A 15,304-nucleotide genomic window follows, 5' to 3' on the forward strand; every position below is an offset into this window, starting at 1 on the left:
GCCTTTATATGTCACTTGGCCTTTTTCCTTTGCTGCTCTTAATATTCTTTCTTTATTCTGTACGTTTAGTTGTTTAACTATTATGTGGCGAGGGGACTTTTTTGGGGGTCTAGTCTGTTTGGTGTTCTATAAGCTTCTTGTATCTTCATAGGCATTTCCTTCTTTAAGTTGGGAAAGTTTTCTTCTATGATCTTGTTGAATATATTTTCTGTGCCCTTGAGTTGGTATTCTTCTCCTTCTTTGACCCCTATTATTCGTAGGTTTGGTCTTTTCATGGTGTCCCAAATTTCTTGGACATTTTGGTTCATGACTTTGTTGGCTTTAGTGTTTTCTTTGACTGATGAATGTATTTCTTCTACTGTATCTTCAACGCTAGAGATCCTCTCTTCCATCTCTTGCATTCTGTTGATTATACTTGCATCTGAAGTTCCCAATCGTTTTCTCAGATTTTCTATTTCCAGCATTCCCTCTGTTTGTGTCTTCTTCATTTTTTCTATTTCCCTTTTCAGGTCTTGGACTGTTTCCTTCATTTGTTTCATTGATTTTTCTTGATTTTCTCTCAGTACTTTATTGTTTTCTTCCAGGACTTTATTGATTTCTTCTAATTTGTTTGCCCTTTCCTCTAGTTGTTTACAGCGTTCTTCACATTTTTTTGTCTTTTCCTCTACACAAGCCTCTAGCTTCTTCATGATGTCATTCATAAGGCTGTTTTCTTCTGCTTCTTCCAATTTCTGATGTTCAGGTCTAGGTGTTGGAGGAGGGCTAGGGCCTGGTGATGCTGTATTGCTATTCATTTTGTTGTATATGTTTCTGCCTTGACGTCTGCCCATCTCCTTGTGGTTCGTTTTTGGCCTTATCCGCACACTTGGTTCAGACAGACCGGTGTTCCAAAAGGGAAGTCCGGAGCAAGATGGGAGCTGGGGGCTGGCCTCTAAGTCTCAGGAAGAGGCTTGGGGCTCAGGCGGATGGGCGTGGGGGCAGGGCGTGGAGACTGCAGGGTCTGCCAGGGGTCTTGGAGAAGGGGATCCTTCCCGGTGGGGCTAGCAGGGAACCTGCCCGGTGGCCAGAACCTGGGGCCAAGTTGGGCAGGTCTTCCCTGGAGTGGCTGGTGCCCAGGGATGGGGTCCGGGGCAAGGAAGGGCACTCACCAGTGTTCCAAAAGGGAAGTCCGGAGCAAGATGGGAGCTGGGGGCCGGCCTCTAAGTCTCAGGAAGAGGCCTAAGAGTTTTTTAAGGGAAGGGAATAGAAAGGGTGTGCATAGGCCTATGGAATGACTGTGTAAGAAGAGAGGGAAGGAATAGATGGAACCTGCTTTTATAGGTTAACCCCCACACCACACACATGTGCATATGGGCTTACATAGCTACGCCATGCATGTGCATAGATTACATGACCACACTGCATGAAGATTACATGATCACACAGTACACGAATTACATAGGACGTAAGGCCCTAGCATGACTAAGCATCTTGCATGGCTACTGGACGGCACATGCGCAGTCATGTAGCTGGGGGAGTGGCTAGTAATTCTAACAAATACCATATAGATTTTATTACTATGACTCTGTAATAGAGCTTAAAATCGGGGGTGGTGATACCTCCATATGTTCTTATATTGTACAGGATTGTTTTAACTATCTTGGGGTTTTTTGTTTTTTCCATATGAGGTTGGGTATTGTCCTTTCAAGGTCTGTAAAGAATTCTGTTAGAATTTTCATGGGGATTGCATTGAATCTGTACATTGCTTTTGGTAGAATGGCCATTTTTACTATATTAATCCTATCAATCAATGAACATGGAAGATCTTTCCATCTTTTGATATCTTCAATTTCTTTCTTCAAAGACTTAAAGTTTTTGTTGTATAAGTCTTTCACTTGCTTGGTTAGAGTTACCCCAAGATATTCCATATTATTTGTGGCTATTGTGAAGAGTGTTGTGTTACTGATTTCTTTCTCAATCCATTTGTCATTTGTGTATAGGAGGGTTACTAATTTTTTTTTTTTTAGTTAATCTTGTATCTGTTACTTCACTAAAGGTGTTTCATCAGCTGCAGGAGCTCTCTGGTAGAATTTTTGGTGTCACTTATGTATATTATCATATCATCTGCAAATAATGATACTTTGACTTCTTCCTTTCTAATTTGTAACCCTTTGATCCCTCTTGTTGTCTTATTGTTTCTTAGAACTTTAGTTACATATAGTAACTGGATAAGGAGAGAGTGGCCACCCTGTCTTGTTCCTGGTTTTAGCAGAATTGCTTTGAGTTTCTCTCTATTTAATTTGATGTTGGCTATCTGCTCGCTGTAAATTGCCTTTATTATGTTTAGATTTGTCCCTTGTATTATTAATCTTTCCAAGATTTCTATCATGAAGTATAGCTTGAATGTTAAAAGATCTTTTAATAATTAACCCATAGCCAGATATTGGGGTAAATGCTGGAAGATCAGAGAGACAAAGGAACAAGTCACTGCCACGTCTCACCTCACAAATTCCATGAATCCTCTGAGGCGCCAGTTGAAAAAGCCTCTAGCTGAAAGGGACGCCTCTGCCAAAAAGCCTGTTCCTGTCTCCTCACGCCTTATATACCTTTCTCCACCCAGCTATCACTTCCTGGGATTAAAGGCGTGTGTACTTCCCAGTACTGGGATTAAATGTGTGTGCCACCACTACCTGGCTCTGTTTTCTCTCCTAGACTGAGTCAATCTCATGTAGTCCAGGGTGACTTTGAACTCACAGAGATCCAGATGGATCTCTGCCTCCTGAATGCTAGGATTAAAGGTGTATGTCATCACTGTCCGGCCTCTATGTTTAATCTAGTGGCTTGTTCTGTTCTCTGATCTTCAAGCAAATTTTATTAGGGTACACAATATATCACCATATTTCCCCTTTTTTTGTCTAAAATAATAAAAGAAGGTTATAACTTAATAAAAGAAGGTTATGCCAGGCGGTGGTGGTGCACGCCTTTAATCCCAGCACTCGGGAGGCAGAGCCAGGCGGATCTCTGTGAGTTCGAGGCCAGCCTGGGCTACCAAGTGAGTTCCAGGAAAGGCGCAAAGCTACACAGAGAAACCCTGTCTCGAAAAAACCAAAAAAAAAAAAAAAATCTGTTAATAAAAGAAGGTTATAACTAATATAAGAAAAACTATATACAGTAAGTACAATAAGTATATACAATATATATAGTCAAGAATTACATTAACAATGTCCAGTCCATAAACATTTGACAAATTCAGAGAAAATACTCCATTATCTATTCTATTTTGGTGAATCCAAAATGTCCTTAATTCACTGACTTAATGGTTCTTTGAATTTCTTTGGTATCTGTTGTTTTGTCTCCCTTTTCATTTCTGATTTTGTTAATGTGGATATTCACTCTCTGCCTTTTAGTTAGTTTGGATAGGGGTTTTCAAAGAACCAATGAAACTCCTTGTTTCGTTGATTCTTTGTATTGTTCTCTTTGTTTCTATTTTATTGATATCAGCCTTCAGTTTGATTATTTCCTGCCAAATACTCTCTTGGGTAATCTTGCTTCTTTTTGTTCTAGAGCTTTTAGATGTGCTGTTAAGTTACTAGTATGAGATTGCTCCAATTTCTTTATGTAGGCACTTAGTGCTATGAACTTTCTATGAACCAGAAGAGGATGCCAGATCCCCTAGAACTGGATTGTAAGCCACCAAGTGAGTGATGGGAACTGAACCTATGTCTTCCTCAAGAGCAGCAAAGTGCTTTTTAACTGCCGAGCTAGCTCTCTGGCCCCCATTTTTGTTCCTATGTACTGTTTTGGGAGTATGTCATAAATGCATTTGATACAGTCCTTAAGTTTCCAGTGGCTGCCTCTACTGTGAAGAGAGCTATGTCCTAGAATTTCACTGAGGGTACCTGTGTGTTCATGCTATTGCTCTTTGTTCCCTTCTCCCCCTCCCCCTTCCCTCCTCTCCCTCTCCTCCTCCCTCCTTTTCCCTCTCTTTGTTAAGTAAAGGAGTCAGAACAAAGTTCTTTTAGTATAGTCAACTTTGTATACTAATTTATTAATACACTTGATACAAGAAAAAAAGTTCAAACAAGAGTTAATATTTTTCTTAGTTGAAAACACATTAGACCCACAGTGTTTTTGTAACTTTCATTTCATATCCATAGCCCACATATCAAAACCAGCTTAGAAACATGACTCACTGATTCAGATCCTGAAAACTGTGAGAGCTTATCTGATGTTAAAGGTATGAAAACAACTTAATAGTGACTACCATGGTTAGTTTTTGTCAACTTGATCTGGAAAGAGGACCTTCGAGAGAGGGATTGCCTCTGTCAGATTGACCTGTGGGCATGTCTGTGGGTTATTTTCTTGATTAATGATTGATGTGAGAGGACCCAGTCAGACTGGAACATTTGTTGTAATTGCTGAACTTACCTCGTCAATTGTGTAGCAAAGTCCAGTTACTTGAATTCCATCTTTCTTTTCATGGCTAATTAGCTTATCGTTTTAGTGCTGAATAATATTTCATTGTCTGGATATATCGCCGTTGATTTACTCATTCCTCCACTGAAGCTTTCATAAACAGGGCTGGGGATGCAACTCAGTTGGTAGAGTGCTGGCCTATTATATATAAAACCCTAGGTGGCTTCCCACCACACAAGCCAGATGTGGTGGTAGACACACAGTTCTGGCATTTGGGAGGTGGGGGCAGCAGGATGAAAGAAAAAGGTAATTGTTGGTTACGTAGTATATTAGAGGTCAGCCCCGGCTACATGAGAACCTACCTCAAAAATAAGCAAAGCTTTCATAAACATCCACAAGCGGGTTTTTTTTTTTCACATAAAATTTCATTTCTTTAGGTAAAATCAAGGAGTGTAATGTGGTGATGTATTGTGTTCCCCAATATACTATGTCCCCCAATAAAATTTATCTGAGGATCAGAGGAAAAAGCCAGCCACTATAGTAAATATAGAAGTCAGGCAATGGTAGCACATGCCTTTAATTCTATCATTTGGGAGGCAGGGATCTATCTAGATCCCTGTGAGTTCAAGGACACACTGGGAACAGAACCAGACGTGGTGGTACATGCCTTAAATTCCAACATTAGTTAACCATGGAGGTCTGGAGGCCTGTTCAGACAGACAGAAAGTGACAGAGCTGGGCGGAAGATGAAGTGATGTAGCTGGATGAAGAGAGCAAATGATACAGCAGAACAGAAAGGCGTATAGGCGTGGGTGTACAGGAAGTAAGTCTCTTTGGAGACTGAGGTGTCAGTGAGGGGAGGTTAGCTTATGGCTTTTCCTATTCCTCTGATCTCTCAGGTTTTCACCCCTATATCTGGCTCTGGGTTTTCATTTATTAAGACTGTTTAGTAATTCATCTACAGTGTAATTCCTATATTATATGGTAATACAAATGCTGTAGGTTTTCTCTTTCTTTTTTTTTTCTTAAAGAAATTGCCAAACTCACATTCCCACAAGGAGTGAATGAGAGTTCCTATCACTTTACATCCTCTCCAGCATTTGGTGGTGCCCCATTCTGGATTTTGGCCAGTCTAATAGGTGTGCATTATTTATTTATTTTAGAATGGGCAGAAAAGAGAATATATGATTATTTTGTATGATGAAATCCCATTCTGAATAACTGGCCTACTGTTCATGCTTGAATCTCTTATTGTTATGGTTGAAGCTGTTAATTTCACTGTGAAAGACAAATTTGGGTGTTAGGTCGGCTGGGAGGTTTGAGTGATGCATCTGAGACTCAGATCTCAAATTTGGGGTTAGCTGCCTTAAGAAGGCAGCCTAGGCTGGAGAGATGGCTCAGCCATCAAAGGCTAAGGCTCACAAAAAGACATGTAGGCATCCACTACAGGTGAGTATTCAATCCTGAGATCTTCTAAAACAATAATGAAATTTAATCCTTTAGAACAAACTCATCGTTAAAAAACAAATCTCCGTTTCCTGATCACTAAACATTGGGCTAACCAGAGGATATTTAACATCTACCACATATCAGATAGTGTTAACTCATTTCCCATCATGTTATCTTAATTCATATGATTTCCCTTTGAAATACTTTCTCATCACTCTGACTCTTCAAAAGCCTGAGCAGGGATTTTCCTCCACTTTCCTAGCCTTTATCTTTGTCATTCTTCCACATCAGTCTTATTCCTTTATTTATTTTATTTTTGCTCAATGAATCCCTGTTATCTTTTGGAACCAACCCCAGACGTTACTACTCTAAGAAACCTTTACCAGGCCCCAAGCTTGCTTCCCTTTTATACTCTCCTAGTCCATTGTATCTCAGGAGCACAAGAAGTTATGTGACTTGTCACCAGCTGTCACCTCTGCTGAAGTGTAAGCTTCTCAAGGAACCAGGCCACTTTTCCATGTTGTCGGTATAGTATAGTGCCAAGTATAGTATTCTACACATAAGTGCTTAGTGAATAATCATCGTCTAATTGTGCCAAAGGAATGCCCTAATCAGAAGTTGAATGCTGGTCTTTCATAGCTTCAAAAACTTCCCTTTAAATTATATCAGATACAGAACCTAACAGGAAGTATTTCTTTCTTTTTTTAAGAAAAAGGCATTCTGGGGGCTGGAGAGATGGCTCAGTGGTTAAGACCACACTGGCTGCTCTTCTAGGGATTCTGAGTTCAATTCCCAGCAACCACATCGTGGCTCACAACCATCTATAATGAGACCTAGTGCCCTTTTCTGGCATACAAGTGTACATGCAGGCAGAACACTATACATAATAAATAAATGAATCTTAAAAAACAAAAAAGAAAAGTGAATTCTGCTTTTTTCTTTCTTTTTTTTTGACAAGCAGCAACATGTTTGTCATTTTAAGGTAGATACAATTATAAGGTTATTGTCATATTACAGTAGTTAAGTTTTTATTTTGTGTCCTTTAAGATACATTAAAAAATAAAAACAAAAACACATCAACTGCAAGTATGAAGAGGAGAAAGCATGGTACCCAACAAAATTCCACATTTCAGCAATATTTCTTTCAGTTTTTTAAATAAAGTTTTAAGAAATGTCATAATGACATGATCTTGAAAAAGCTCTAGGCATTCACTGTCTTTGATGCTCATGATGTGGCACCGGTGACGTTGTAACAGCAGAAACACAGGGGCTGCCAAATGACCAAAGTGTGGAGGCACAGGCCTGCTTTTCCCCCACGAACACACAAATGGTGACGGCAATAATCTAACACCCGCACCAGGACAGGGTGTCGCACGCTGTAACTGTTCATGTGCAGACGCCTGTCTGTGCTCAGTGTACTGCTTGTCTACCAGAACTTCTGTGCACCTCACAATCATGCTGATAACACTGGGATTGAACCCGGCTCTTGACTGGCTGATCACCTCTGGAATGAGGGTATTGTGCCAAAGCAGTTTGTGTGCTTTCATGATGCGGACGATAGCAGTTTGGAGATACAGAACCTCTAGTCTGTTCCAGTTCTTGTGGTGTATCCTTCTTTGTTGAGGTAGTAATTTAAAATTTTGTTCTCTTACTGCTGAAGCTCATATCTCATGAAAATGAAGATTCCGCATCGATATTTTCCTTTTCTGAATCATGGTTAATCATTTTTACCTCAAGTAATGATTTGACCATTTTGGTCAGCTCCTTTTTGTTCATCTGGGTGCTACCTTGAAGTTCTTTATACCTGGCAGTTTCACTGTTGTTAAGGTCAAGAAAGAAGAACTGCCATTTGATAGGCCATAACCATAGCTACATGCGTTTTTGCCAAATAGTTCATTTTAACTTCACCTGTACAGCGATAATGCAACCACGCCGGTTTCCTTCCACTGAAATGCTGGCTGTAGAATAATTTGACCATCTGTACACTTTTTCTAATTCTTGGGGAATTGCAGATGTGGATGAAGGAGCCTGATCGAGAGGCCATGCACCAGCCTGAAGGACATATATTTGGGAACTAATCCTCTAGTCCATCCCTGTGTCTTGGTTTCTGATGAACATTTTGAGCTTATTGTTGAGATCGGCACTGACACTCATGTCTGTGTGTATCTGATGTAGATTGCTAGTAAACTCATTATAACGGGCTTGCTTTAATTTCTTGATCATGGCTTCTCCAGACAACCCATGAATTAGAAATTTTGCTAGCATTGTATAGAACTTCTGAAAGATATTTTTGTCACCGATATGTTTGAAAACAGTGATGAAATTGGTGAATTTGTTCTCCACTTCAATCTCAGTCATCTCCTTTGCTGACTCCAGAATTCTCTTGTACAAATGCCGAACGTGATTTTCCAAAAACAAAAATCATTGTTTCTGCATAAAGTCTTTTGCTAAGTGGTTCAGGATAGGCCACACATAAAGCGAGTTATCTGAGAAATGGTTGTTCCATGTTGCTCTCTCAACATATTCCAACGTCACAACAGCTTTGATTGTAGTTAAGAAGTTGTTCCGTGTTTCATCAAAAACCACTACACTTGGTTAAAGACATTGTGCAAATTTAGTGTTGAAACCTTCTGCAGAAGCAGGGCGAGGTAAGGGCCTGGGTAGGGAGGACAAGCCAGCCTGCCAGCACCCCAGCCCCCCAACCCCCACCCCTCCAACCCTCGCCCCCCCTTCACAGCCCATCCGCCCTCCCCTCCCCCAGTGGTGGCGGTCAGCTCCAGGAAGTATTTCTTAAGAAAATTACTCAAGAGACTCTTCCTCAATTCTATTTTAGTTATAGATTCTTTATCTATAGAAGCTACTCATTAATCTTATGTACTGGGTGAGGGTGTGGTCCAGAGACGGAACTAAAAATTCCTTGTCTTGCGAGAATGTGTACCTTTTTGAAAAAAAAAAAAAAGTTAGTGGGAATGACTCTAGGACATCTCCAATCAGGAAACAAACAGTGAGAGGTAGGCAGGCGCAACTGGTGTGCCAGGTTCTCTAACCTGCTGAGCTGGAACCCACTTGTTTTGTGGAAAATGTCTAAAATGAAGAACCCCCGGACTTTTGAGGAGCAAACAGAATGCATCATGAATGCTCTCCTCATAGACTTTTTGACCCCAACATTACAGGTTGCTAACTGGAACCTACCGGAGGCAGATGAACCATATTCAGGTAAGGCTCCTAGTCTGAGGTGATTACAGGTGGATAATGGAATCAGAGTATGCTTTCTCTGCTTCCTCTTAAGTTTTAAAAGGCAAGTCCTAAAATTTTGGCAACATTTGAAAGGAAAGAGCTTCTCAATAAAGAAGATTGTCTGACTGCAACTACTGAGAACAAATAATGCCAAAATTGTTTAAAAAACTTGAGAATGGAGCTGGGCGGTGGTGGCGCACACCTTTAATCCCAGCACTCGGGAGGCAGAGGCAGGTGGATCTCTGTGAGTTCGAGGCCAGCCTGGGCTACAGAGTGAGTTCCAGGACAGCCAGGGCTACACGGAGAAACCCTGTCTCAAAAAATAAGACTTGAGAATGTTTCTCTTTTGCCCAGATTAAGGAGATGTCCCAGCACAGTCAAAGTATTTTTTCTGTTTTAGGAGAGGCTTGCTCTTTTGATGTGTCTATTATTGCTGGCCGCCTTCGAATGCTGGGTGACGAGTTCAATGGAGAATTGGAAGCTTCTGCCAATAATGTCATTGCAAAAACCATTCAAGGACAGGTCAGGCTTTTGATTTTTAATATTGTCTGCTGTTTGTTCTATTTCAAACTTAAATTTTCTCCTTCCTTCCTTCCTTTTTTACTTCTATATCCTAGGAATAGAAATGTTCTGTGAAGATTTGGAGGTTTATGTTTCAAGAAGCTATAGAAGGAAATGTGATTGCTAATTCTTTAGACATTAATAAAAAGCCAGTAGTATAGAAGGAACTCATAGGCTTCATCAGAGCTGCCCTTAGTGTGCATAGATCATGCTCATAGTTTATTATTCTTAGAAAATAATTTTTATGTAGATTTATTATTATTATTATTACGTGTGTATGTGTGTGTGTGTGGTGTGGGGAGAGGGACACATGTGCCACTGTGTATCCGTGGAGGCCAAAGGACAATTTTGTGGTGTTCTTCCCTTCCACCTTTGTGTAGGTTTCAGGGATTGAATTCAGGTTACCATGTTAGTGTGGCAAGTATCTTTAATTCTTCAGCTATCTCAACAGCCCCATTATTCATATTTTTAATGCTTAACTTTGCTGGGAGTGGGCCTCTCCATTCATCCCGGGGTCCAATAGTGAGATTCAGAAATATTGGCTAGTTTAGAAGTCTGATGCAATTTGAGATAAACCCTTAAAGCAGTCTGCTGGCTTTCCATCAGAACTCTGATTACTGGCAGTAGCACTTGGGCTTTGTATTAGCTATAAAGATCATAAGACAGTGTTCCAGTACATGTTGATTAGATAAAAACAACAGCTAGTACTTATTACTTTGCATGATCACATTTCATTGTTTAATCATTGCCCTCATATGTGGGTTATTATAGAGCTGCTATTCTTAGCGCAACCTCTCTGAATTAGCATATAACTCCATGAGAGCAAATATCAAACCTGTCTTCCTCCTTCCTGTATTCACATGGTTTTGAATTGTGCCTTATACACAATAGACCCACGATCTGTACTTCCTGACTTGGTACCATGCAAGCACACAAAGAATGGAGGCATAAGGAAACAAGTAAGCAACTTACTCTGTAAATGTTGAAGCTAAGATTTGAACCCAGTCTGATTTCAGAAGCACACTTTATTCTTCCTAATGGACAGCCTAGAGTATATACCTGTGTTACATCCCGACAGAATCTTACTTCCAGCTGCTGGCCCTGAGACTGTCATATGTGACTGGTAGCCAGGTCTACTTTTATTCTGTATTTAGAACAATAACAAAACAAAACAGTAACAGCAACAACAACAAGGGAAAAAAAAGACATTTGAAACAGTTTCAAACTCAAGTTGGAAGCATGGTATAGATCAGTGGTTCGCAACCTTCCTAATGCTGCAACCCTTTAATACAGTTCCTAATGTGGTGACTCCCAACCATAAAATTATTTTCGTTGCTACTTCATAACTGTAATTTTGCTATTGTTATGAGTCATAATGTAAACATCTGTGTTTTCTGATGGTCTCAGGTGACCCATGTGAAAGGGTTATTAGATACACCGCACAATGGGGGTGGTATAGAGAATTTCTCCAGTCATTTGAGAGTAATTAATAGGATAGTTCCTCACTCTTCAATACTTTTATACTTCCTCCAAGTAAGAACATTATTTTATAGAACCACAATGTAATCATAAAACCCAGGAAATTTTGATATAGTGATATAGTAGTATTGAATCCTTCAGAGTCCACTGATTTTTTGTTTTATTTTTCGAGACAGAGTTTCTTTGTGTAGATGTGGATGTCCTAGAACTAGCTCTGTAGACCAGGCTGACCTCGAACTCACAGAGATCTACCTGCCTCTGCCTCTCAAGTTCTGGAATTAAAGGTGCCACCATTGCCTGGCTAGTCTACTCAATTTTTGCCACTTGTTCCAACAATATAATTTATTTTTATTTTTATTTTTTGTTTTTTCAAGACAGGGTTTCTCTGTGTACCTTTGTGCCTTTCCTGGAACTCTGTAGCCCAGACTGGCCTTGAACTCACAGGGATCCGCCTGCCTCTGCCTCCTGAGTGCTGGGATTAAAGGCGTGCACCACCACTATCTGGCCTCCAACAATGGCAACAAATCCCAGCCAGGTTCATATGTGTCATGTAGTTATAGCTTTCTAGTCTCCTTCAGTCTGTATTGATCCTTCAGTCTTTTCTTACATTTTAGGACCTTGACATTTGAAGATGATGGGAAATGCTATTGAATATCCCTGAATAAAGTTGAGTCTGTCCTTTCTTGTTGATAGAACCATATGACTCGTCTCTTTGTCATGTTTCAAATTTGCTTAATTTCTAGCAGAAGGTCTTATACAAGCTGGTAGTCAGTGAAAAAATGATACTTAGAAACTAAGATATAGGGCCAGTGAGAGTGACTGGGTGAAATTACTGGCCGCTACGAGAGCTTGAGTTCAGCCCTCAGGACTCACATGTGGAAGGAGAGAACTAACTCCTGCAAGTTGTCCTCTGACTAACACCTAAGCCCTGGGGCATGTGCACACACGCATTAAATAAGTAAGTAAATACATAAATGTAAAAACAACAAATAAAATCCTCAGAGGTAGGTTCCTTCCAAAGCTTTTCCTTTTCTTAGCTTTTTTAGGATTTAACATTCTGCTCTAACCAGTACTGGAGTACTGGGCCCCTGCATACCCCAAAGATGTACTTTGGCTCCACCTAATAGCTTTTGTACCAATTTATTTGGGAGGGGAAAAATAAGAGGTTTTGTTTGTGTTTGTTTTAACTTTAAACTTTGCTATACACTTCCTTATCATAGAAATAATGCCTTTATAGTCTGATGTGCTCACTGTCATGTGCTTAATAGGTTTCTTTCAAAATATGTTGTTCATTCTACCCAATGATAGCTGAAATTATGAGCTTGATGGGTTAATGTTTTTTTTCTAATATTAAAGTAACAAAATGCTAAAATTAAGGAATGTGTCCATCTGCCCTCTAATATTCCCTCATACGACCTGTGGTACATCTGCCACATCCTGAAGAACACTTCTTAGACCTGAAGACCCCAGTACTGTTTGAGTGATCCTGACATCCTGTCTCCCTCTCAGGCAGGAACTATACTCAAGGACACAGTACAGTCTCTCAGTGTGACCTGGTGTGCTCAAAACCCCACCCTCACTTTTGAAAGAGCCTTTCTGGCAGTGTCTGTGAAACTTCTTGAATATGTGGTCCATAAGGCTCCTGAGATGGGAAGACAGGTGGCTAACTCCATGACGGGCATGATCAATGAGAACACAGCCATCCGAGAATTTATCCAGGGCCAGGGAGGATGGGTAAGTTTTATTAAGCCCCATACTTTGCTAGGCATTTGTGCTGCTTTCGGTTTATAACTGAGACTCTTAATTATTAACCTTTTTTGTAAGTTGTCATGGAAAAAGGAAATCAAAGCTCAGTCTGCGAGGGTTGGACAATACTGCCTGAAATGTTGACCACTGACTGTAACAGTGGCTGTAAAGCCAATCTCTACCATTAGCTATAAAGTATATTGATGGTGGAATGCTCATCTCAGCCTGGCTTTATTCTGCTTCCTGGTAAATTTCTGAGCCTTTGTTCTTTAACATCTTTCATATGTGTTAAGGAAATTTCAAATAATCTTGTGTGTGTTGTGTGTCTGTGATATGTGTATGTATGCTCCTGAATTCAGGTATGTGCCTGGCACAGCTCACATGTGGAGGCTAGAGAACAACCTTGGATGTCAGTCCTTGCCTTTCACTATGTTTGATACAAGGTCTCCTTGTGGTTCCATTGCATACGCCAGGCTAGCTGGTCCATGAGTGTCTGGAATTCTGTCTCTGCCTTCCACCTTGCAGTAGGAGCACTGGGGTTGCAGACATATACTATCACATCCATCTTTATACGTGCTCTGGGGATCTGAACTCATATCCTCATGCTTGAGCTCATGGTAAGCACTTTACTACCTACCAAGACATTTTCCCAGCTCCCAGAATCATCTTAATGTTACCAAGAAAAACAAGTTTGTGAAACAGTGTCTTTCAGACACAACAGGGCTAATGCACATATGAACTCAAGAGACTGAGGCAGCCTGCATAGGTTCAAGCCTATGTAATCCCAGCCCTGAGACAGGGAAGTGGACACAGGCTTCCACCCCTATCCAAAAAGCCAACCACAGTTGATACCTGCTGGCAAAGTAAACTTTAGTTTTTTCTGATGGAGTCTCACTGGGTATATTAACCACACTTCAAGGTAGGCTCCATGCCCAGGAGTAGTTGGTCAATACAAAACAAACTTAATGGTATTTTTGTAGACTTTATGCCTCATTTTGCTTTGTTTGGGAATTTATTTCTCTTATTGGTCTACACCTCCCCATCCACCTACTCAAATTCACATCATTTCTTGTTGCCTCTCATTAGAAAACAAACACTAAGCCTATATCTTAATAATCTGCAGCGTTTCCGCTATCTTAGAGTATTTTTTTCCATTTCTGGGATCAATAGAAGTTGTTGTAAAAGCTGTGGTAGTTCCAGGAGATATTTGCAGATGTTTCCCTGGATTCTTAGATAGTTCTTAAGGACCATCTTTTTGACTAAGATTCTCAATGTTCTTCCTAGGAAAACCTGGAGAGCTGAAGAAGTGGGGTTTGCCCCCAGACTGAACATCACTTCTCCGATGTCTGACAATTAAAACACGCTTTCTTCAACATGTCCAGTGTTACGTTTTTTACTGATTGTTGACTTTGGGAGCGGCCCTAGCCAGCTCCAATGATATTATACTTTCTGTTCTTACTTGGGAGCGGCCCTAGCCGGCTCCAGTGATATTACACTTTCTGTTCTTACTTGGGAGCGGCCCTAGCCGGCTCCAGTAATATTACACTTTCTGTTCTTACTTGGGTTTCAGTAAGAGTTTGTTGAAACAGAGACCTCCTGACAAAGTAATTTCTTAGTAGTGACATTTCAAGCACCGAGGCAGACCTTTGCTGGAGATATTTTGAAGGAGACAGCACATCATAAATGTTTTCTTCAGATTTAACCCTGTCTTTTGTTGAGAATTTTGTCTGCTAGTGATTTTGGAATCTAAAGGATGTCAGTTTTTAGTTAAAAATCTTATTTCTTCAAGTAAAGGATTTTCTTTCAGATCCACCCTAAGTTTCATGTTTATTTTACCTGAGCAGAATTTATTCATCCATTCTAGAGATTTGAGGGCATAATTAGCGGTTTATTCATCTAAATTCCTACTGAAAATATCAAAGAAAGATGAAACAGCTATTGTGTTTTTATTGTCAGGATGTAGGAAGTGCTGGCCCATGTGCAGGACCGCTGGTCCGCCCCAGCTTGGCTGATACTAATTACATACTGTAACAGGGCCCCAGACCTCAGAAGTCCCCCAAACCATAGCACAGCTGACTCCATGATGCAAGTACCATTCAGGCTATAAAATTGCATCTTAAAATGTATGGCCAATTATGTATCAGTTTAGTAAAATTAATAATGTTCCTCAGGAACAAGTACACATCTTTTTTTTTTTTTTTTTTTTTTTTTTTGAGACAGGGTTTCTCTGTGTAGTTTTGGTGCCTGTCCTGGATCTCACTTTGTAGACCAGGCTGACCTCAAACTCACAGAGATCCCCTGGCTCTGCCTCCCGAGTGCTGGGATTAAAGGCATGTGCCACCACCGCCAGGCTAAGTACACCTCTCTAAAGCAGCATGAGTCCATGATTTGACTCGTTCACTAAGATCAGTGGGGAAGGTAACAGGGCCCCAGACCT

General features: G+C 40.5%; 1 protein-coding gene and 1 pseudogene across 1 annotated transcript; one reads left to right on the forward strand and one right to left on the reverse strand.

Moving 5' to 3' along the window:
- Positions 1–578: 578 nt before the first annotated feature.
- On the reverse strand, positions 579–8,256 carry LOC128106656 (cullin-2-like; annotated as a pseudogene).
- Positions 8,257–8,592: 336 nt separating this feature from the next.
- Positions 8,593–15,032, forward strand: Bcl2l15 (BCL2 like 15). Its single transcript, XM_052731960.1, has 4 exons — positions 8,593–9,060; positions 9,482–9,603; positions 12,631–12,855; positions 14,152–15,032. Exons 1-4 carry the CDS (start codon positions 8,925–8,927, stop codon positions 14,167–14,169), a joined length of 501 nt encoding a protein of 166 aa, XP_052587920.1. The 5' UTR covers positions 8,593–8,924; the 3' UTR covers positions 14,170–15,032.
- Positions 15,033–15,304: the final 272 nt, after the last annotated feature.

The sequence above is a fragment of the Peromyscus californicus genome, unplaced genomic scaffold (genome assembly GCF_007827085.1).
Source record: "Peromyscus californicus insignis strain IS unplaced genomic scaffold, ASM782708v3 Scaffold_9__1_contigs__length_137607984, whole genome shotgun sequence".
In the NCBI taxonomy this organism is placed as follows: Eukaryota; Metazoa; Chordata; class Mammalia; order Rodentia; family Cricetidae; genus Peromyscus; species Peromyscus californicus.